The sequence below is a fragment of the Gigantopelta aegis genome, chromosome 12, assembly GCF_016097555.1.
Source record: "Gigantopelta aegis isolate Gae_Host chromosome 12, Gae_host_genome, whole genome shotgun sequence".
NCBI lineage: Eukaryota > Metazoa > Mollusca > Gastropoda > Neomphalida > Peltospiridae > Gigantopelta > Gigantopelta aegis.
Window position 1 is genome coordinate 11,305,306 of NC_054710.1, and position 22,363 is coordinate 11,327,668.

At 41.5% G+C, this 22,363-nt stretch overlaps 2 protein-coding genes across 3 annotated transcripts in view; both read left to right on the forward strand.

Moving 5' to 3' along the window:
• The window catches only part of LOC121386254 (E3 ubiquitin-protein ligase TRIM56-like), a 30,876-nt gene extending 10,154 nt beyond the window's left edge, over positions 1-20,722 (forward strand). The window contains exons 1-4 of one of the 2 annotated variants that reach the window (XM_041517096.1): positions 477-744; positions 14,155-15,378; positions 16,355-16,423; positions 18,995-20,722. In XM_041517096.1, coding sequence (XP_041373030.1) covers positions 14,265-15,378; positions 16,355-16,423; positions 18,995-19,647 — 1,836 coding nt within the window. In that variant the 5' untranslated portion in view covers positions 477-744; positions 14,155-14,264 and the 3' untranslated portion in view covers positions 19,648-20,722. Of the gene's footprint in view, positions 1-476; positions 745-14,154; positions 15,379-16,354; positions 16,424-18,994 lie in introns of those variants that run through there. The other variant, XM_041517097.1, reaches the window with a different exon arrangement.
• Positions 1-22,363, forward strand: part of LOC121386252 (E3 ubiquitin-protein ligase TRIM56-like) — a 97,272-nt gene that overhangs the window by 51,184 nt on the left and 23,725 nt on the right. The gene's annotated exons all lie outside the window — the stretch shown is intronic.

Below are 22,363 nucleotides of genomic sequence, written 5' to 3' on the forward strand. Positions count from 1 at the left end.
CACTGGCGTAGCCAGTGGGGAGGCGGGGGAGGGGTGCTGGGGGCAACACAGAACCACACCTCTTCTTATACCCCCCCCCCCCATCCATACGTTATGTATTTTCCTCTCTCCACGTAATATGACTCACACGCAATATGCTTGCAAATGTGGGTGTCCCCCAATACAAAATCCTGTCTATGCCAGTAGTTAATAGGTGTACTCTTCCACAAAACAGAGATACAATGTACATAACAAGGCCAAGCACACATTGAGTTTATACTGATATATTGTCATCCTTGAAGAAACAGTATCAAATGTTTTATTAAACGACGTACACACCACATGTTTATTTGCTGTTATATCACATTGGATATGACCTCGGTGTAACGATATTAACGAGTGGTACGCAAACGGGTTCATAAGCCATATAAGGCAATAGTATAGTTTGTTTTCGGAGAAGAGCCAACGGGACTATTTCACCTTCACGAGACACACTGAGCTTAGTGACGGCTGACGACGTTGTACGTGTTGTGTGCACAAATGACAATGGCGTTGTCGTTATGAATGCGTTATTTAAGCTAATTATAAAGAAGAACGATAGTGTTATAAAGAAGAATTATGGTGGTGTTGTGAATTTGTTATTCATATTCACTTTCAAGAAGGATGGTAACTTAAGTTGTGTATTTCACGGGATCACTGAACAGAAAGTTCGATCCCCCGCCATCTTGAGTGTGGGCGTGGCAATGTCACAGTCAGTCACATAAGGTCAGTATTGGTTGTAAGATGCAGTTAAAATACAGAAATACGGATCTTTGTAGCCATGATTTTGTCTTACAATTTACATTATATTCTGCGGGAACAAGGGTGGTGTCGGGAGTAGAATATAGGTTGTTGATTGGCTGGGTCGGTGGTTGTTGGTGCATCCAATGTGACAAGGGCAAGCTGAATTTGTTGACCTGGTTTTTAATACCTGAAGTGACTTGCCCAATGTGAGGGTTATCGTCGCCCCGGCCGATTCTAACGGCTCTGATTATAAAAAGGGGGCTGGTCGTAGCCCAGTGGTAAAGCGCTCGGTTGGTGCGCGTTCGGTGTGGGCCCATTTGGCTATTTCTCGTTCCAGTAAGTGTACCACAACATATATATATATATATATATATATATATATATATATATATATATATATATATATACATATATATATATATATATATATATATATATATATATATATATATGGATCTCCATTAAAACGCACCAGTTTCATTTTAGTTGTAAAAGTAATATGAGAAGGGGGGGGGGGGCTTGGAGATGTTTAATGATGGGTACAGTATCGTGTGGTGGGTTGGGGGGGGGATACTTTTTAATGACAGGGTACAGTATCTAGTGTGTTTGTGTGGGGGTAAATGTTTAATGATGAAGTACAGTGTCTAGTGTGTGTGTGTGTGTGTGTGTGTGTGTGTGTGTGTGTGTGTGGTGTGTGTGTGTGTGTGTGTGTAATTTTTAATGATGGGGTACAGTATCTAGTTTGTGTGTGTGTGTGGGGGGGGGGGCAGTTTTTAATGATGGGGTACGGTATCTATTGTGTGTGTGTGTGCGGGGGGGCGGGGGGCTATTTTTAATTATGGGTACAGTATCTACTGTGTGTGTGTGTGTGTGTGTGTGTGTGTGTGTGGCTTTTAATGATGGGGTACAGTATCTGTGTCTGTATTGGCGGGGGTGGGGGGCAATTTTTAATGATGTGGGTACAGTATCTAGTTTGTGTGTGGTGTGGGGGGGGGGGCAGTTTTTAATGATGGGGTACGGTATCTATTGTGTGTGTGGGGGGGGTGGGGGGGGCTATTTTTAATTATGGGTACAGTATCTACTGTGTGTGTGTGTGTGTGTGTGTGTGTGTGTGTGTGTGATTTTTAATGATGGGGTACAGTATCTAGTGTCTGTGTTTCGGGGGGGGGGGGGAGCAATGTTTAATGATGGGGTACAGTATCTAGTGTGTTTGTGTGGGGGTAAATGTTTAATGATGAAGTACAGTGTCTAGTGTGTGTGTGTGTGTGTGTGTGTGTGTGTGTGTGTGTAATTTTTAATGATGGGGTACAGTATCTAGTTTGTGTGTGTGTGGGGGGGGGGGCAGTTTTTAATGATGGGGTACGGTATCTATTGTGTGTGTGTGGCGGGGGGGCGGGGGGCTATTTTTAATTATGGGTACAGTACTACTGTGTGTGTGTGTGTGTGTGTGTGTGTGTGTGTGTGTGTGGCTTTTAATGATGGGGTACAGTATCTAGTGTCTGTATTGCGGGGGTGGGGGCAATTTTTAATGATGGGGTACAGTATCTAGTTTGTGTGTGTGTGGGGGGGGGGCAGTTTTTTAATGATGGGGTACGGTATCTATTGTGTGTGTGGGGGGGGGGGGGGGGGGGGCTATTTTTAATTATGGGTACAGTATCTACTGTGTGTGTGTGTGTGTGTGTGTGTGTGTGTGTGTGTGTGATTTTTAATGATGGGGTACAGTATCTAGGTCTGTTGTGTCTGGTTGCGGGGGGGGGGAGCAACAATGTTTAATGATGGGGTCCAGTTATATTAGTGTGTGTGTGGAGGGCGGGGGGCAATTTTTAATGATCTGGTACAGTACCTAGTGTGTGTAGTGTGTGGGGACGGGGGCGGCGGCAATTGATAATGATGGGTACAATATCGTGTGGGCGTGGGGGAGAGAGGGATATTTAATGATGGGGTCAGTATCGTGTGGGCGGTTGGGGTGGGGCACAGTTTTTAATGACGGGGTACAGTATGTATGTGTGTGTGTGTGTGTGTGGGGGGGGGGGGTGGCCAATTTTTTAATGATGATGGGGTACAGTATCTAGTTGTGTGGTGGGGGGTGGGGGGTGGGCGGGGGCAATTTGTAATGATGGGGTAACAATATCAAGGTGTGTGTGTGTGTGTGTGATTTTTAATGATGGGGGTACAGTATCTAGTTTATGTGTGGGGTGTGGGGGGTGGCAGTTTTTAATGATGGGGTACGCTATCTATTGTGTGTGTGTGTGTGGGGGGGGGGGGCTATTTGGTAAAATTCATGGGTACAGTATCTAGGTGGTGTGTGGTGGGGGTGGGGGGAGTGTGGGAGGCATGTTTAAAATGAATGGGTACGGTATCTAGTCGGGTGGTGTGGGGGTGGGGTGGCAATTTTTTAATGTGAGGGCTCCGTGGGGGGTGCTTAGTGTGTGTTTGTGTTTGTAATCTTTGTAATGATGGGGTACAGCATATCTATACAGGACTATCATTACAGCCCCCTGGACCCAGTCTCTAACAACATACGTATTTACCGCCCCTGAACCCAGTATCTAACATCATCCATATATACCGCCCCTGGACCCACTCTCTAACAACATACATATATACCGCCTCTGGACCCACTCTCTAACAACATACATATATACCGCCCCTGGACCCAGTCTCTAACAACAAACATATATACCGCCCCTGGACCCATCACTAAGAACATAAGTATATACCACCCCTGGACTAAGTCTTTAACAGCATACGTATATACCGCCCCTGGAACCAGTCACTACCAACATACATATATATCGCCCGTGGACCCAGTCTCTAACATCATACGTATATACCGCCCCTGCAACCAGTCTCTAACAACATACGTATATACCGCCCCTGGAACCAGTCTCTAACAACATACATGTATCCCACCCCTGACCCATCACTAACAACATACGTATATACCGCCCCTGGACCCAGTCTTTAACAACATACGTATATACCGCCCCTGGAACCAGTCACTACCAATATACATATATATCGCCCCTGGACACAGTGTCTAACAACATACGTATATACCACACTTGGACCCAGTCTCTAACAATATACATATATACCACCCCTGGACCCAGTCTTTAACAACATACATATATACCGCCACAGGACCCAGTCTCTAACAGCATACATATATATCACCCCTGGACCCAGTCTCTAACAACATATGTATATACCGCCCCAGGACCCAGTCTCTAACAACATATGTATATACCGCCCCAGGACCCAGTCTCTAACAACATATGTATATACCGCCCCAGGACCCAGTCTCTAACAACATATGTATATACCGCCCCAGGACCCATCTGAGCAAAACAAAAGCACCTCTTTTTTCCCCCTCCTTCACGTTATGTATTTTCCTGTTTCCACGGAACATGACTCTTAGATAGATAGATAGATAATTATTTTAACGTGCCCATATACCACTAGGGTTTCGAACACGCCCATCCAGAGTCCGACCTCCGATAAGATCGGTGGCCTGACTCGGGATGGGGTGGGGGGGGGGGGGGGGATAGAGTTGAAAATGGGCAGAATTTTGAAAATAATAATTAGTAAAAAAGTTAATAGAATTAAAAAAAAAAAAAAAAAATTTACAAGCCAAAAATAAAAAGAATTGACTGCTCGGCCGAATATTTATATCATTTGGAGCATTTTAGAAGGACAGTCCAAAAATAAATAAGAGAAAGAAGAGAGGATCGGACGATTTAATAATATTAAAAAAAAGAAAGTAATTTCGACATAAAATTTTGAACGGAGGTCTAAAAGTTTAAAGTCCAATCTATATAGTACAGGCCCGGGGGGGGGGGGGGGGGGGAATTTAAGGTGGGCGGAATTTGGAATACGAATTCAGTTAGGTAAAGACCTAAAGCCAAAATGAGCTAATTTCATACTACTCATATTTGGACAAACAATTAAGTCCAAATAATAAAATTAGAGGGCTCGACCAAAAGGGTTTTAAGGTGATTTGAGCATTTTAGACGGGCTGCCAAAATAAAGTGCGTCGGACTGTTTACAAATAAATAAATTAATTAAATTAAATTAAAAAATAAAATGAAATAAAATTTTGAATGGCGGCCAAAATTGTTAAAGTCCGACTAAGCCCTTGGAACGGTTGGCAACTAGGGGGACGAGATGAAGTGCTTCGCGTTGAACTGCGGCACCAGTTTCCTCCACCGGTGGGCTAGCAAGGTCTTGGCTAGCTGGACGTAATGGGCGCCGGCGATGATCTTCAGGGCCCGATAACATAAAGCACTCGTAACACTTACGTCAGACGTACACCATACATAATGTGTGGTGTACGTCTGACGTAAGTGTTACGAGCACGTTGTGTTATCGGGCCGAGGACTCTATGGACGGTGTTGTTCTCCATTTCTCTGAAGAGAACTCCTTGTCTGTAGAGTCCATCCCGGCGCGACGTCACCACAAGTCCAAACGTCCCGTCCCCTAGCTCCATGTCGTGGATCCCGACCTCAGTGCCGTCTGGGAAGCGCTTGAAGGATCCTTCGATGACGCAGTGAGGCCGTGTGTGGTGTGTCCCCGACTAAGTACTTCGAGTACTGGCCCTTTATCTTCGACACTGCGAGACTCCAGGCGGCGAAGTCCATGCCTCGGGCGGAGCCGGAAGGCCGGGCCTTGGCTGGCTGGTTTCGCAACACCAACATCTGGCTTGGTCGCTGCGGAGTCCCCCGTGGGTGGGGGTCCCGACGCGGACACAAGCGGAGGGGTTGGAACGGAAGACGCCGGCCGTGGAGTCTCGCACATGGCGGTGTCCAACACTGGCGTCGACTCGTCAAGCTGGTCAGTCTGCGTTGAAATAGCTGGCTTGTCGGGTCATGGGGGGTGGGGGCGGCGACGCAGACGGGACCGCCGCTGTCGCACGTTTCCTCCTTCTCGTCCCTCTTCCCTTCCTCTTCTGAGTGACAGCGTCGCCATACACCAAAGTCACAGTTGCCCGTGATCCGGTATAAGCGCCGCGGTACTCTAACATCTTCCTGTAACTAACAAGCAGTCACCCCCCCCCCCCCCATGTGAGAGAGAGAGAGAGAGAGAGAGAGAGAGAGAGAGGCATGAATGTTTTTGTTTTTTTATCGACTTACACACCACATTTTATTTACGGTTATTTCACATTGGATATTGACTAGAACGACAAAATACAATTACTAATATTCATGTTAAGGTAAGACCTTTTCAGCGGAAAGATATTAACGGGTGGTATGCAAACAGGATGGTAACATAATTTGTATACTTTCACGAATCACTAAACAGAAAGTCCGATCACCCGCCATGTTGAGTGTGGGCGTGGCAATGTCTCAATCAGTGACATGAGGTCAGTATTGGTTTTGAAATACGGAGCTTTCTAGCCATGATTTTGTCTCTTACAATTTAGCTTATATTCTGTGGTAACAAGGGTGGTGTCGTGAGTAGGAAATAGGTTGTTGATTGGGTGGGTGGGCGGGTTGTTGGTGCATCCAATGTAACAAGGGCAAGTTGAATTTGTTGACAACGAGCGAAATGTCTTGAATATATTTTTAATACCTGAAGTGACTTGCCCAATGTGAGGGTAATCGTCGCCCCGGCCGATTCTAACAGCTCTGATTATAAAAAGGGGGCGGGACGTAGTCCAGTGGTAAAGCGCTCGCTCGATGAGCGGTCGGTTATGGATCGATCCCTGTCATAGGCCCATTGGGCTATTTCTGGTTCCAGTCATTGCACCACAACTGGTATATGCTATCCTGTCTGTGGGATGGTGCATATAAAAAATCCATTGCTAGTAATTGTTTTAAAATGTGTCGGGTTTCCTCTCTAAGACTCCATGTCAAAATTACTAAATGTTTGACATCCAATAGCTGATTATTAAATCAATGTTCTCTAGTGGTGTCGTTAAACAAGAAAAGAACAAAAAACCCACTTCTTATATATATTAAGATATTAAACTGGGGGTGGGCGTGCGGCGGGGGGCGTGACCTCCAAGTCCCCACCTCTAGCTATGCCAGTGAGGACGAACTACCGCGGAAGACGAATTGACATTAATTCATATTAGCATTGCTGCCAGGTCGCTATATAGGGTTGTAAATCAGTCATTACGCATTTTAACGTGGATTATAACTAATATTGTGGGTAGAATGATGGAAATATAAATGGTGAAAAGGTTTCAGATCTGCTCATTTTCCCCGAATGGCGCTCCATTAGATAAAAAAAAAACACCACTAGAGTTGTAACCTCAAGTAGAAACCTGCTTGAAACTAAGAAATAGCGTTTTATATGCAATGGGCCCACTTTGACAGGGATTGATCCCAGAACGACCGCGCATCAAGCGAACGTTTTACCACTGAGCTACGTCCCTCCCTTTAATATGAGAACAACTAACGGGCAGATAAGAACATCTGGAGTGGGGCGGGGACCATATTTAGTGATGGGGTACAGTCTCTAGTCAAGGGGGGGGGGGGGGAGATAAGCAATTGTTTCCTTTATATAGAGTAGAACACAAAAACCGTACCTTTTTGTCCTCGAGCTGGGGTTGGGGTGAGGTGGGTTCCTAAGTCTGAATAATAATATTGGTTGTGTAAACATTGGAACTGGATGTATCCTGGAAGCAATAAATAGACCCAAAACTATATACAGGGGTTATGGTTATTGTGTGTTATACAGGGCTTATGGTTATTGTATGTTACACCAGGGTTATGGTTATTGTGTTTCATACAGGGCTTATGGTTATCGTGTGTTATACAGGGGTTATGGTTGTTGTGTGTTATACAGCGGTTATGGTTATTGTGTGTTATACCAGGGTTATGGTTATTGTGTGTTATACAGGTTTATTGTTATCAGGTGTTGTACAGGGGTTATGGTGATTGTGTTTTATACAGGGGTTATGGTTAGTGTGTGTTATACAGAGCTTATGGTTATTGTGTGTTATGCAGGGATTATGGTTATTGTGTGTTATATAGGGGTTATTGTTATTGTGTTATCCATGGGTTATGGTTATTGTGTGTTATACAATGGTTATGGCTATTGTATGTTATACAATGCTTATAGTTATTGTGTGTGATACAGGGCTTATGGTTATTGTGTTTTATACAGGGGTTATGGTTATTGTGTTTTATACAGGGCTTATGGTTATTGTATGTTATACTGGGGTTATGTTTATTGTGTGTTATAGAGGGCTTATGGCTATTCTGTTTTATACAGGGCTTATGGTTATTGTGCGTTATACAAAGGTTATGGTTAGTGTGTGTTATACAGGGGTTATAGTTATTGTGTTTTATACAGGGCTTATGGTTATTGCGTATTATACTGGGGTTATGTTTATTGCGTGTTACACAGGGGTTATGCTTATTGTGTGTTATCGAGGGCTTATGGCTATTCTGTTTTAAACAGGGCTTATGGTTATTGTGCGTTATACAAGGGTTATGTTTATTGTGTTTTATACAGGGGTTATGGTTAAAGTATGTTATACAGGGGTTATTATTATTGTGTTATACAGGGCTTATGGTTATTGTGTGTTATACAGGGCTTATGGTTATTGTGTGTTATACAGGGCTTATGTTTATTGTGTGTTATATATGGGTTATGGTTATTGTGTGTTATACAGGGCTTATGTTTATTGTGTGTTATACAAGGGTTATGTTTATTGTGTTTTATACAGGGGTTATGGTTATAGTGTGTTATACAGGGGTTATTATTATTGTGTGTTATATAGGGCTTATGGTTATTGTGTGTTATACAGGGCTTATGTTTATTGTGTGTTATACAGGGCTTATGGTTATTGTGTGTTATACAGGGCTTATGTTTATTGTGTGTTATATATGGGTTATGGTTATTGTGTGTTATACAGGGCTTATGTTTATTGTGTGTTATACAAGGGTTATGTTTATTGTGTTTTATACAGGGGTTATGTTTATTGTGTGTTATACAGGGCTTATGGTTATTGTGTGTTATACAGGGCTTATGTTTATTGTGTGTTATATATGGGTTATGGTTATAGTGTGTTATACAGGGGTTATTATTATTGTGTTATAGAGGGCTTATGGTTATTGTGTGTTATGCAGGGCTTATGGTTATTGGGTGTTATACAGGGCTTATGGTTATTTTGTGTTTCAAAGCAACCTCACACGTGTATGCGATAACATTGGAAGATGCGTTTTCACTGGCGTCCAGTATATCAACCTGTGAGATAATGTACGGTACCTAGATAGACTTGCTGAAGGGTCATATCGATCGATAGAAGTTCCTGTGGAGGAATCAATTCTTTGTCATCGGGTGTAGGGACGGCATTTAGCTCAGTCGGTTGACTGTTCGCTTGAGATTGTGTTGCAGGATCGAACCACCTTTTTCACCGTTGTAAGCAGTGCAACACAACTGGACAAAGGCCGTGGTATGTGCTTTCCTGTCAGTAGTTAAATGCATATAAAATATCCCTTGCTGCATCAGGACAAATGCAGCGGTTTTTCTCTGAAGACTACATGTCAGAATGACCAAATGTTAGTCATCCACTAGGCAATGATTGATAGATCAATGTGCTCTAGTGTTGTCGTTAAACAAAACAAACTTTAACTACTCAAGGCAGGCTTCTATTTTTTTTCTAACATACTCAACTTTGTTTAGTATATATTGTGTACATGAGATAGACTTGTTAATATGCTGTAAAGTCCCTGTGAATTCTTGTCAGTGGGTGGTAACATTGACATATATAGGATCCCTTGCTGCATTAGGATAAATGCATCGGATTTTCTCTGATGACTACATGTCAGAAGTACCAAATGTTTGACCTCCAATGGGCAATGCTTAATAAATCAAAGTGCTCTAGTTTTGATGTTAAACAAAACAAAATTTAACTACTCAAGGCAGGCTTCTATTGTTTTCTAAAATAATCAACTGAGTTTAGTATATATTGTTTACGTGTAGATAGACTTGCTAATGTACTGTAAAGTCCCTGTGAATTCTTCTCAGCGGGTGGAAACATAGACTTGCTAATGTACTGTAAAGTCCCTGTGAATTCTTCTCAGCGGGTGGAAACATAGACTTGCTAATGTACTGTAAAGTCCCTGTGAATTCTTCTCAGCGGGTGGAAACATAGACTTGCTAATGTACTGTAAAGTCGCTGTGAATTCTTCTCAGCGGGTGGAAACATAGACTTGCTAATGTACTGTAAAGTCGCTGTGAATTCTTCTCAGCGGGTGGAAACATAGACTTGCTAATGTACTGTAAAGTCGCTGTGAATTCTTCTCAGCGGGTGGAAACATAGACTTGCTAATGTACTGTAAAGTCGCTGTGAATTCTTCTCAGCGGGTGGAAACATAGACTTGCTAATGTACTGTAAAGTCCCCTGTGAATTCTTCTCAGCGGGTGGAAACATAGACTTGCTAATGTACTGTAAAGTCCCTGTGAATGCTTTTCAGCGGGTGGAAACATAGACTTGCTAATGTACTGTAAAGTCGCTGTGAATTCTTCTCAGCGGGTGGAAACATAGACTTGCTAATGTACTGTAAAGTCGCTGTGAATTCTTCTCAGCGGGTGGAAACATAGACTTGCTAATGTACTGTCTGTAACAGGGGCGGGACGTAGCCCCGTGGTAAAGCGTTCGCTCGATGCTCGGTCGGTCTGGGATCGATCCTCGTCGGTGGGACCATTGGGCTATTTCTCGTTCCAGCCAGTACACCACGACTGGTTTATCAAAGGCCGTGGTATGTGCTATCCTGTCTGTGGGATTGTGCATATAAAAGATCCCATGCTGCAAATCAAAAAGAGTAGCCAATGAAGTGGCGACAGCGGGTTTCCTCTCTCAATATCTGTGTGGTCCTTAACCTTATGTCTGACGCCATATAACCGTATATAAAATGTGCTGAGTGCGTCGCTAAATAAAACACTTCTTTCTGTTTGTAACAATGGGCACGGAGAAATACAGGTAGGTCGTCTAGCGTGTCTCACATCTGGGTCAGTACTGACAGTTCGGCTACCTGGAAAAGGAAACAATTCCGCGAAACGCTTGTCTGAACATGTTCGGTGACAGTGTACGAATGTTATTATGCAGCAGAAGTAAGAAGGAAGCAATGATTTATATAACGACGCACTCAACACATTTTAAGGGCGGAACGTAGCCCAGTGGACCACGACTGGTATATCAAATACCGTGGTATTTGGAATCATGTCTGTGGGATGGAGCATTTAGAGGATCCTTTGCTATTTATGAAAAAGAATGTAGCGAGTTTTCTCTCCATGACTAGACGTCAAAATGACAAAATGTTTGACATCCAAATGTTTGACCGCACACCAGGCGATCACTTTACCACTGGGCTACTTTTCGAACAGTTAAAGTTAGTATGTTTTGTTCCACGACACCACTAGAGCACATTGATTTATTAATCATCGGCTATTGGATGTGAAATATTCGGTAATGTTGATTCCTACTACATTTTACACATTAACAACAAATGATCTTTTGTATGAAATATCGCACAGACAGGATAGGACATACCACTGCCTTTGATATAACAGTTGTGGCTGGAACGAGAAATTCTGTGTTTTCAACAACGATTTATTTATTTTTTAATTTTTTTATTATTATTATTATTTATTTATTTTTTGTTTGTTTCTTTGTTTGGTTGGTTTTGTGTGTGGGTTTTTTTTCCACATTTCATAAACCAGTCGTGCACTAGCTGGAACGTGAAATGAAGTTTTATTATTTTTAACTGAAAGGACAAATTTTGTTTTTAAATGTTTTTGTTTTTTTTGTTAGTCTTTTGGGGTATTTGTTTTCTTCCGTCTGATTGTTAAAGGTATGGTCATACCTCAACATGCTAATATTTCAAAACAGATTAAGTCCATCTAAATTAACGGGCAAAAGAAACTTATCACTTTTAAAATAAGTTTATCTGAATTAAAGATACTGCAATAAGTATGAAAGTAATGAGAAAACATTCGCCAAAACACACCCGTGTTTCCGAACAGTAACTGTTTCCAGATTTATTGAATTTCGTGCAGTCATGAAAAATGTGAAAAACAGCATAATTTGAATTTGTTAAAAATGCTCGTGCATGATTGTTGCATAAATACCGGTGTGGGACAAAGCAAGGAAGCAATATCAAAAAGAACATCAGAGAGATGCCGAGACTTACCCAAGCAGAACGCAACAGAGCTATCGGTATGGCCGGTATGGCCGATATGGGGGCCTCTCAACGGCAGATTGCAAGAACCTTCAACTACAGTCAGCCCCCATCAGCAACTTGTTGAGCCGTTATCAGCAGACAGACCAGGCACAAGACCGTGCAAGATCGGGAAGACCAATGGTCACAACGCCAACTGAAGACCGCTACATCCGGACAATCCATTGCGGAACCGATTCGTGACGGCAATGTCAACGGCGGTGACGGCACTGGGATACCCCATCAGCAGACGAACAGTCTTACGATGACTCCGCAGAGCTGGTATCAGAGCTTTCCGCCCCTTCCGTGGAATGGCCTTGACCCCCTCTACACCGTCAACGCAGATTACAATGGGCACGAACTGTTCGTCGGTGGCAGTGGCATGATTGGGAAAAGGTGCTGTTCACGGAAGAAAGTCGCTTCAACATGTTCCAAAATGATGGCCGAGATTCTGTTTGTCGACGTCGGGGTGAGCGACTGGCGCCAAACTGCATCCAAGATGTGCACCCTTTTGGTGGAGGCGGCATCATGGTATGGGGCGGTATTTGCGGTCAACGGACAGGACAACGGCTTCTCATCATCCGTGGAAATCTGACTGGTCAAAGATGCAGGGATGAAGTGTTCCGACCTGTTGTAGTGCCATTCTTGCGTCAACAGCCTAGGGGTACCGTTTTGCAGCAGGACAATACACGACCTCATACAGCCAGACTTGTTCAGGATTATCTCAACAACCTTAACGTCAACGTATTGCTTTGGCCATCATGTTCTCCAGACAAGAATCCCATAGAGCATCACTGGGATCATCTTGATCGACAGCTGAGACAACGCGTACCTCCCCCAGCAAATCGACAGCAGCTTGAACAGGTTTTGTTGGATGTTTGGCGCAGAATTCCTGCTGACGTCATCCCGCGACTGACGACATCCAAGAGACGTGTTTTGGCGTGTATTGATGTAAGGGTGGTCACACACGCTACTGAGGACATGTCTTGTCCTATGATTTGACTTTGGAAGCACCCTTTGAAGGGACTCTGATTGTGTAATTTTTAATTTTGACCCCATGTCTCTTTCGCTCAGCCTTATGCCAAGTGCACTATCGATATGGCAAGTGCACTATTGATATAGCAATGCTTTTTTGTAAAGACATTGAAACATGATTCCTTTCAGTAAAATAATCATCATATAGATCACATATGTCTTGGTTTTTCTTTATGGACCTACTGAACAGGGTGATAAGTTTCTTTTGCCCGTTAGTTTATCTCACACAATAGTGACAATACTTTGTGATATCTTATAATGTTACTGATAGACAATGTGGTCTCTAACAACATACGTGTATACTGCCCCTGGACCCAGTCACTAACAACATACGTATATACCGCCCCTGGATCCCGTCTCAAACAACATACGTATATACCTCCCCTAGACCCAGTCACTAACAACATATGTATATACCGCCCCTGGACCCAGTCTCTAACTTTAAAGTATGTTGGTAAATTAATTTGTGTCCTTTCTGGGGGATCGCTGAATAGAAAGTCCGATCACCCGCCTTGTTCAGTGTGGGGGTGGCAGCGTGATAGTCCATCATATGGAATTGAGAAACATGAGTTCAGTATTGGTTGTGTAATGTAATTAAAATACAGATATATGTATAGACTTGGCAAACATACAAACCGCTGGATAAAAGGTAGTGTCGGGAGTAGAAACTAGTGGGGGGGGGGGGGGGGGGAGGGGGTCATTGGGTGGGGGGGGGGTTCGTGATTCCAAGAAAGTACATATCTTTCACGTATGTCTATGTCTAAAGACTCTCTCTCTCTCTCTCTCTCTCTCTCTCTCTCTCTCTCTCTCTCTCTCTCTCTCTCTCTCTCTCTCTCTTTCTCTCTCTCTCAGCTCCCGTTAAAGAGTGATGTCTGAAGTTAAGCCAAATATATGGAAATAGAAAAAACAGTAACTGAACACAAAATTTAATTTTATTTATAAATAACTTTAACTCTCTCTCTCTCTCTCTGTCTGTCTGTCTGTCTGTCTCTCTCTCTCTCTCTCTCTCTCTCTCTCTCTCTCTCTCTCTCTCTCTCTCTCTCTCTCTCTCTCTCTCTCTCTCTCTCTCTCTCTCTCTCTCTCTCTCTCTCTCTCTCTCTCTCTCTCTATATATATATATATATATATATATATATATATATTCATATTCCACATGTATATATCATTTATGTTTTTATTTCAGGCCTGGATGGACAGTTGTACAGCGTACAACTGTTTACATAAATTAATCACAACTAGATGGTAGCACGTTATTTGTTCTACCATTCAAGTGACTAACCAACTCGAATTAAGATGGCTGAAAGCAGTGTTGTTCCACTCCTTGAGATACGTGACGAGTTCGTCACGTGTGAGATTTGTTTGGAGTATTTTGACAATCAGGACAAATCTCCACGCATCTTACCGTGCTTCCACAGTTTCTGCTGCCGATGTCTGGAGTCGATTTGGGAGAAGTCACCAGCTGGTGTGAGATGTCCTAACTGTCGGCAGGTTTGGCCTGTTCAGAATACGATATCTGCAACATTTCCACAAAGCAAGGTACTGATGAATTTAGTGGAATATCTTACAATGAAGAACAAGGTGGATGAAATTATGTGCCATGAATGTCCTAACAGTTCAAGGGCAACAATGCGTTGCTTGGACTGTCAGGAATTCATGTGCGAAGGATGCACAGCATGTCATAACAAATTTACAATCTCAAAAGACCACAACACTATTTGTATTAAAGAATTGGTTAATATGCCTCATGATGATTTTTTTCACCAGACAGATACGTGCAAAAAACACAACAACATGAATTTAGATCTATACTGCAAGGAATGTTCTACTGATATTTGTTCATCATGTGTTCATGTCTCTCATAGAGACCATGAGATATTGGATCTCAAAGATGTATATGAAGCAAAGATGGACCACATGAAAACAACATTGAAAAATATACAAAGTTCATCAGAAAGACGACAGAGGTATACGTCAAGACTTTCTAAACAAAACGCATCTCTAGATTCGATGAAAGAAAATGTTCTGAAACATATTGATGATTCCTATGAAGAGATTATTCACAAGTTGTCTGACAAAAGAAAACAGATGAAAGAAGATGTCATTTCAAACATACAAAAACAAAAAGCTGACAGAAACGAGCAGATGAAGTTTGTCGAACAGTCAGAAGTCCTCAAGGCGGACCATGTTCTGCACTGTAAGCAAGCTGTGCATTTCGCACGAGCTGCTGACTTTATAGAAATGGCTCCGACCCTTGAAGACAAACTTCACTCTGTGATGGAAGGTCCGGAACTCGTTGATATTCCTATACAAGAGGTTACCATCGATGACACGTTCAAGCAGATTGATAAAATTATCGAGAAAACTGATGTAATGTGGAATGGAATTATTTTCAACAAAACCAACGAAGGTATGGAATGTGATGTTTGTTAGTATTGTTTAAGACGAAACCAATGAATATGTTATATATACAGATATACTATTCTATAATTTCTACGATGATGTCTTAACTGGAAGTAGCTTTGAAAATTGTATTTAATTACACACACACACACACACACACACACACACACACACACACACACACACTATAACTTGTATATAACGACCACGCAAAGGAGTTGGCCAGTAAGACCAGTATAGACAGGTGGATATTTTATACAGGTAACATTCGAAATAGTTTACTATGGAAACAATTTCTAAAGTGGAAGGCATAAATATGTCTACAGTCGTCACTAAAATATAAGATAAGAGAGGAAATATAAATATTTTTGGAAATAAAAATGTTATTCAAAGCATAAATTTAAAACTTTATGTTGCTTTTCACTGCATTCTATTCAACTGATCCACGGGACACCGAATGGGTCAACACCAGACCCCAAATTTCAAATTAGCAGGTCAAACTGAATTTTGCCTTCAATAATTTCGTACATGTAAAACAAAATCTTGTTTAAACTATTATAAACATTAGGAATACCAGAAACACATGTCGTATACACATTAATATTCTGCGGATGGAAATATAATTAATATCCAATTTTAGTCACTAAAGGCCTGTTAGCCAGGGGGAAGTTTAAATGTCTGTAAAGTAATGAATGCCACTTTAAGAGTCACCAAAACTAGTATTTTGAAATATGTCCATGTATTGTGACCATTACAAGTTCAACTGCCCTTTGGACAAAATAACATGTGTTCAATATATTTTGTGCCGGTTATAGCATGTTCAACCATTCATTTTGGTCAAAACAAAGTGGCCGCTGTTATATACAGATAAAATAAAGAAGAAAATGCATTTGGCGAGATTTATGGTGCCCGTTATATAATGTGACCATTATATACAGGTGTTCGTTCGGCCAGTCTCAACTATATTTATATATTTGTTTCAGACGAGGATGTGATGAAAAGAATCCTCTTCCCTGTTGATGGACAGTCAGAACAGTACAGAACACTTCTCTGTAAGTAACGTCCACGTGTACCTGTACAAACATGGACACTTTATTTAGGTATTGGAATAACAGAAAGTCTTCTTCCATTCTAATTGAAACTAGATCTGATTTGCTTCGATGAATTTCTCCATGAGTAGATTTAAATTAAGTGAAAAGCACGGCACGGCTTTAGTCCCCCCCCCCCCCCCCCCCCCCCGCAATAATTCTGAATAAAAAATATTATTGGTAGTAAACCTTAAGGCAGAGACACATTTTTCTTGTAGAATGTATGGAATTGCATTTCAGGACAACTAGTTTTCAAACATTTAGGGGTGAGCATACCCCCGAACCCCCTAGAAACTTCCCCCAATGTGTTATTTGTTTCCACCGTGCATGTCTGTATTACCTGCTATTTGGGACAGGATTTAGCTCAGTGGGTTGAGTGAGTGTTATCACATGTCTGTATTACCTGCTATTTGGGACAGGATTTAGATCAGTGGGTTGAGTATTATCGCATGTCTGTATTACCTGCTATTTGGGACAGGATTTAGCTCAGTGGGTTGAGTGAGTGTTATCGCATGTCTGTATTACCTGCTATTTGGGACAGGATTTAGCTCAGTGGGCTGAGTGAGTGTTATCGCATGTCTGTATTACCTGCTATTTGGAACTGGATTTAGCTCGGTGGGTTGAGTGAGTGTTATCACATGTCTGTATTACCTGCTATTTGGGACAGGATTTAGCTCAGTGGGTTGAGTGAGTGTTATCACTTGTCTGTATTACCTGCTATTTGGAACAGGATTTAGCTCAGTGGGTTGAGTGAGTGTTATCACATGTCTGTATTACCTGGTATTTGGGACAGGATTTAGATCAGTGGGTTGAGTGAGTGTTATCACATGTCTGTATTACCTGCTATTTGGGACAGGATTTAGCTCAGTGGGTTGAGTGAGTGTTATCACATGTCTGTATTACCTGCTATTTGGGACAGGATTTAGATCAGTGGGTTGAGTATTATCGCATGTCTGTATTACCTGCTATTTGGGACAGGATTTAGCTCAGTGGGTTGAGTGAGTGTTATCGCATGTCTGTATTACCTGCTATTTGGGACAGGATTTAGCTCAGTGGGCTGAGTGAGTGTTATCGCATGTCTGTATTACCTGCTATTTGGAACAGGATTTAGCTCAGTGGGTTGAGTGAGTGTTATCACATGTCTGTATTACCTGCTATTTGGGACAGGATTTAGCTCAGTGGGTTGAGTGAGTGTTATCACTTGTCTGTATTACCTGCTATTTGGAACAGGATTTAGCTCAGTGGGTTGAGTGAGTGTTATCACATGTCTGTATTACCTGGTATTTGGGACAGGATTTAGATCAGTGGGTTGAGTGAGTGTTATCACATGTCTGTATTACCTGCTATTTGGGACAGGATTTAGCTCAGTGGGTTGAGTGAGTGTTATCACATGTCTGTATTACCTGGTATTTGGGACAGGATTTAGATCAGTGGGTTGAGTGAGTGTTATCACATGTCTGTATTACCTGCTATTTGGGACAGGATTTAACTCAGTGGGTTGAGTGAGTGTTATCACATGTCTGTATTACCTGGTATTTGGGACAGGATTTAGATCAGTGGGTTGAGTGAGTGTTATCACATGTCTGTATTACCTGCTATTTGGAACATGATTTAGCTCAGTGGACTGAGTGAGTGTTATCACATGTCTGTATTACCTGGTATTTGGGACAGGATTTAGATCAGTGGGTTGAGTGAGTGTTATCACATGTCTGTATTACCTGCTATTTGGGACAGGATTTAGCTCAGTGGGTTGAGTGAGTGTTATCACATGTCTGTATTACCTGGTATTTGGGACAGGATTTAGATCAGTGGGTTGAGTGAGTGTTATCACATGTCTGTATTACCTGCTATTTGGAACAGGATTTAGCTCAGTGGACTGAGTGAGTGTTATCACATGTCTGTATTACCTGCTATTTGGGACAGGATTTAGCTCAGTGGGTTGAGTGAGTGTTATCGCTTGTCTGCATTTTGGAACAGGATTTAGCTCAGTGGATTGAGTGCTCTCTTGGGGTGCTCGAGTCGCAGGATTGAACCACCTCGGTGGATTCATTCAAATAAATGAGGTTTTTCTCATTCCAACCAGTGCACTACAAATGGTTAAAGGTTATGATATGTTGGAAAGTGCATATAAAACATCTCTTGCTGCATTAGGAAAAATGTAACGAGTTTCCTCTGATAAGTACGTGTCAGAATTATCAAATGTTTCACATCCAATAGCCGATGATTAATTGGGATGACTTTTCACAGAATAAGTTACGACCAGGTAAAACACATGTCATACGAGATGTATGTAACACTGAATTAAATGGATAACTCACTACACTAGTAAATGGCCACACATTAACATATTTCATCTGCCCTGAGATATCGATACAATTATAATTATGTTCTGAAAAGTATACTTAAATGTGACATGCACTATTATAAATGTATTATCCTTATAAATATTCTTTATGTGCATAAATAGTAACACTGTGCTTATAAATAACAAATATCTTGATTTATATTTTTTCTTATTTAATTTCTTTTTAACAGTGCCAAATATAGAGTATGACGCACAGAAGATAAACCAGATGGAGTGTAGTATTAACGAATCTGGAATTCTGGTCAACAAACCTTCAGAAGAAAAACATACTGACCTGACTTCCGGTCTGCAGTCTTTCCCTGGAGTCACAGCCAGAACGCATGTCCCGACGTCTGGATGTGCGTTCTGGCAGACGGAAGTCGACTGCATGGTGCGTGAATGGGCTGAATTAAATACAGTGATAGCAGAAGCTGGTGTTTGCCTGGACGAGCACTGTGACGATACAATAGGGCTTTCTAATAACAGACATGTGTGGGGTGTTATAGTGGCCAGCTGTAAAACTCACAACGGTATCTGTTTATGTGCTTATTCCAGAGAAGAGGAGCTGTGCTGTATTCCTGTGACAGATTTCAAAACTAACTCACGACTCACGGTCACACTCGGGCTGTTGGTAGACATCGACAACGCCACTCTCCACATTATCCGCGTTGACGACAAAACAGTTGTACACTCCATCCCAAACATTGACGTGTCGAGACCGCTGATGCCGATGTTTGGTGTTTACTTGCCTGAATATTTTGATGTTAAAGTGACAGTATCATCTGGGATGGATATCTCAGTGAACCGTGAACTGTTGGTCCTACTCTCGAGTTTAGTGAAATAAAACATAATGGGAGAGTCGTGAGACCTGAGTCAATACAATTCAAACCTGCGGAACACGGTGTCGACTCCCACCCAGGGCGAGTTTAAACGAACCAGTGGGGAGGTGTGACTTCCCGCTCACTAACCAGTAACAACTAACCACTGACCCCCGACCGTACACACATACCAGATAAATGAGGTGTAGGCCCATGGCGGCGTGCTTGGCTATAAGCATGAAAACCAAGTTAAAATGAAGTTGACTAGCGCTGTAGTGTCACTATAACGAATATATAATCTTTAGTGAATCTGATAGAAGAAAATGGAGAATAACACACGAGTATTGGAAACAAATTATCTTACGAAATTTATCTAAGAAGCAAGCGATACTTTTAGAAGCCACAAGTTGTGAGATAAATTGTCTCCAACGGGCACAAGTGTATTATTTTATTTCTTACATTCCTTTAAAAAGTATTTCTTAATATAGTTTAACGGAAAAACACTAAACAGAAAGCCTGAGTAGGGCGTGTGTGTAACAATAAGAGATTCTACCAACACTAACTGAACAGGGTGACTACAACCAGAACCCTCATCCACAGTGTCATCAGGTTAACTGTGTTACTGACATTGAATCCCACATTACTGACATTGAATTCCACATTAATGACTTTGAATTCCACATTGTATTCCACATTAATGACATTGAATTACGCATTACATGTTTCTACTTTATACAGACATTATGTAGTTGAAGGTGACTGGCATTTGGTTTAAAATACCAAGTAACCCCTTATTTCTTTGTCTCAGTATATGTATATTATTTATATATAATATGTTTGTTATTTTTGTATAGCCCTCTAGAGATAAATATGTAGGAAAGCGACAGACAGGAAACATTGTGATTTTCATAAATGTTCATATGTTCACACGACTAATAGCTACTGTTTGTTCCAATTTAATGATACAATGGGCCTTATTCACTAACTTCTCGCAACTTTGCGATCTCGCAGTGCAATGCTAAAGACTTGCAAAGAGGATGCTTTGTTGTCTAGCAGAGCCTAAGAGACCTTTGTGAATTAAGCCTTAGAACTAAAACGGTGATATATATGTATGTATATATATATATATATATATATATATATATAGAGAGAGAGAGAGAGAGAGACAGCGACAGAGACAGAGACAGAGAGAGACAGACATGGAGACAGAGACAGAGAGAGAGAGAGACATAGAGACGGAGACATAGAGACGGAGACAGAGACAGAGACAGAGAGAGAGAGAGAGAGAGAGAGAGAGAGAGAGAGAGAGAGAGAGAGACTGTTAAACTTATTTATATTTTCACATTTAAAATAAAATAAAATGTTAATGTTCAGTTGCTGTTTGTTCTATTGTCATATATTCCACTTAACTTCAGATCTCGCTCTTTGTAGGGAGCTGTAACCCTGAGATTTGGCCAAAGATAATAACTGTTAGCTCCCTTGAGCAGGTGAACAAAGAAATAGTTCAACAAAGTAATTAAATACCAATGCTCTATATGTTAATATCTTAAATGGTTCCCCAGAATCAAAAGTTCAGTAATATAATTAGGTGAGCAACTAATCACTCCCCTCAGTAATATAATTAGGTGAGCAACTAATCACTCCCCTCAATAATCTAGTTGAGCAACTAATCATTCCTCTCAATAATCTAGGGGAGCAACTAATCACTCCTCTCAATCTAGGGGAGCAACTAATCACTCCCCTCAATAATATTATTATGGGAGCAACTAATCACTCCCCTCAATAATCTAAATTAGAGAAGTAACTAATCACTCCCATCAATATATTTTGCTTCTCGTCTGAACTAATTAAAATGTATTTACATGTATATATCAATCCATTGTTTGTTCAGCTACGTGTTATAAATGTTAAATCTTACGAAGTATAAAATAACGAAAATCAAAATATGTGTTTTGGGTGGTTTTTTCTTTACCTTTGTAAAACATTATTTTGATTGAATTTTGTTGTAGTTAAAGTTTTAACATTAGAATACAGTGAACATTTAATTTCCTATTACAGAGTAGGATTCAAGTTTCTCCGCTGTAATACATTTTGTGAGTGGTGGGGCAAGGTGGGGGTAGGGGTGGGAAAGACGTAGCCAAGTGGTCAAGCGCCCGCCTGATGCACAGTTGGATCAGGATCGATCCCCGTCAGTGGGCCCATTGGTCTATTTATCTTTCCAACCAGTGCACCACGACTGGTATATCTAAGGCCGTGGTGTGTGCTCTTCTGTCTGTGGAATGGTGATTATAAAAGTTCCCTTAGTACTAATGGGTAACAATGTTGCAGGTTTTGTCTCTAAAACTATATGTCAAATTACCAAATGGTTGACATCCAATAGCCGATGATTAACAAATCAATGTGTTCTAATGGTGCAAACACACTAACTTTCCACGTTTGTATGGGGAGAGATCTAACAGTCAGAGCGCTCACTTGATGTGCTCTAATGGTGCAAACACACTAACGTTCCACCTTTGTATGGGGAGAGATCTACCAATCAGCGCGTCCACTTGATGTGCTGGGTTCGAAGGATCGAATCCCCTTGGTGGACCCATTCTCAGATTGTGGTTTTCCATTTCCAACAAGAGCAGCACATCTGCTATATCAAACACCGAAGTATGTGCTGTTCTGTCTATGGGAAAGTGCATATAGATAATTCCTCGCTACTAATGGGGGATTACACTGGATCTACTAATGGAAAAA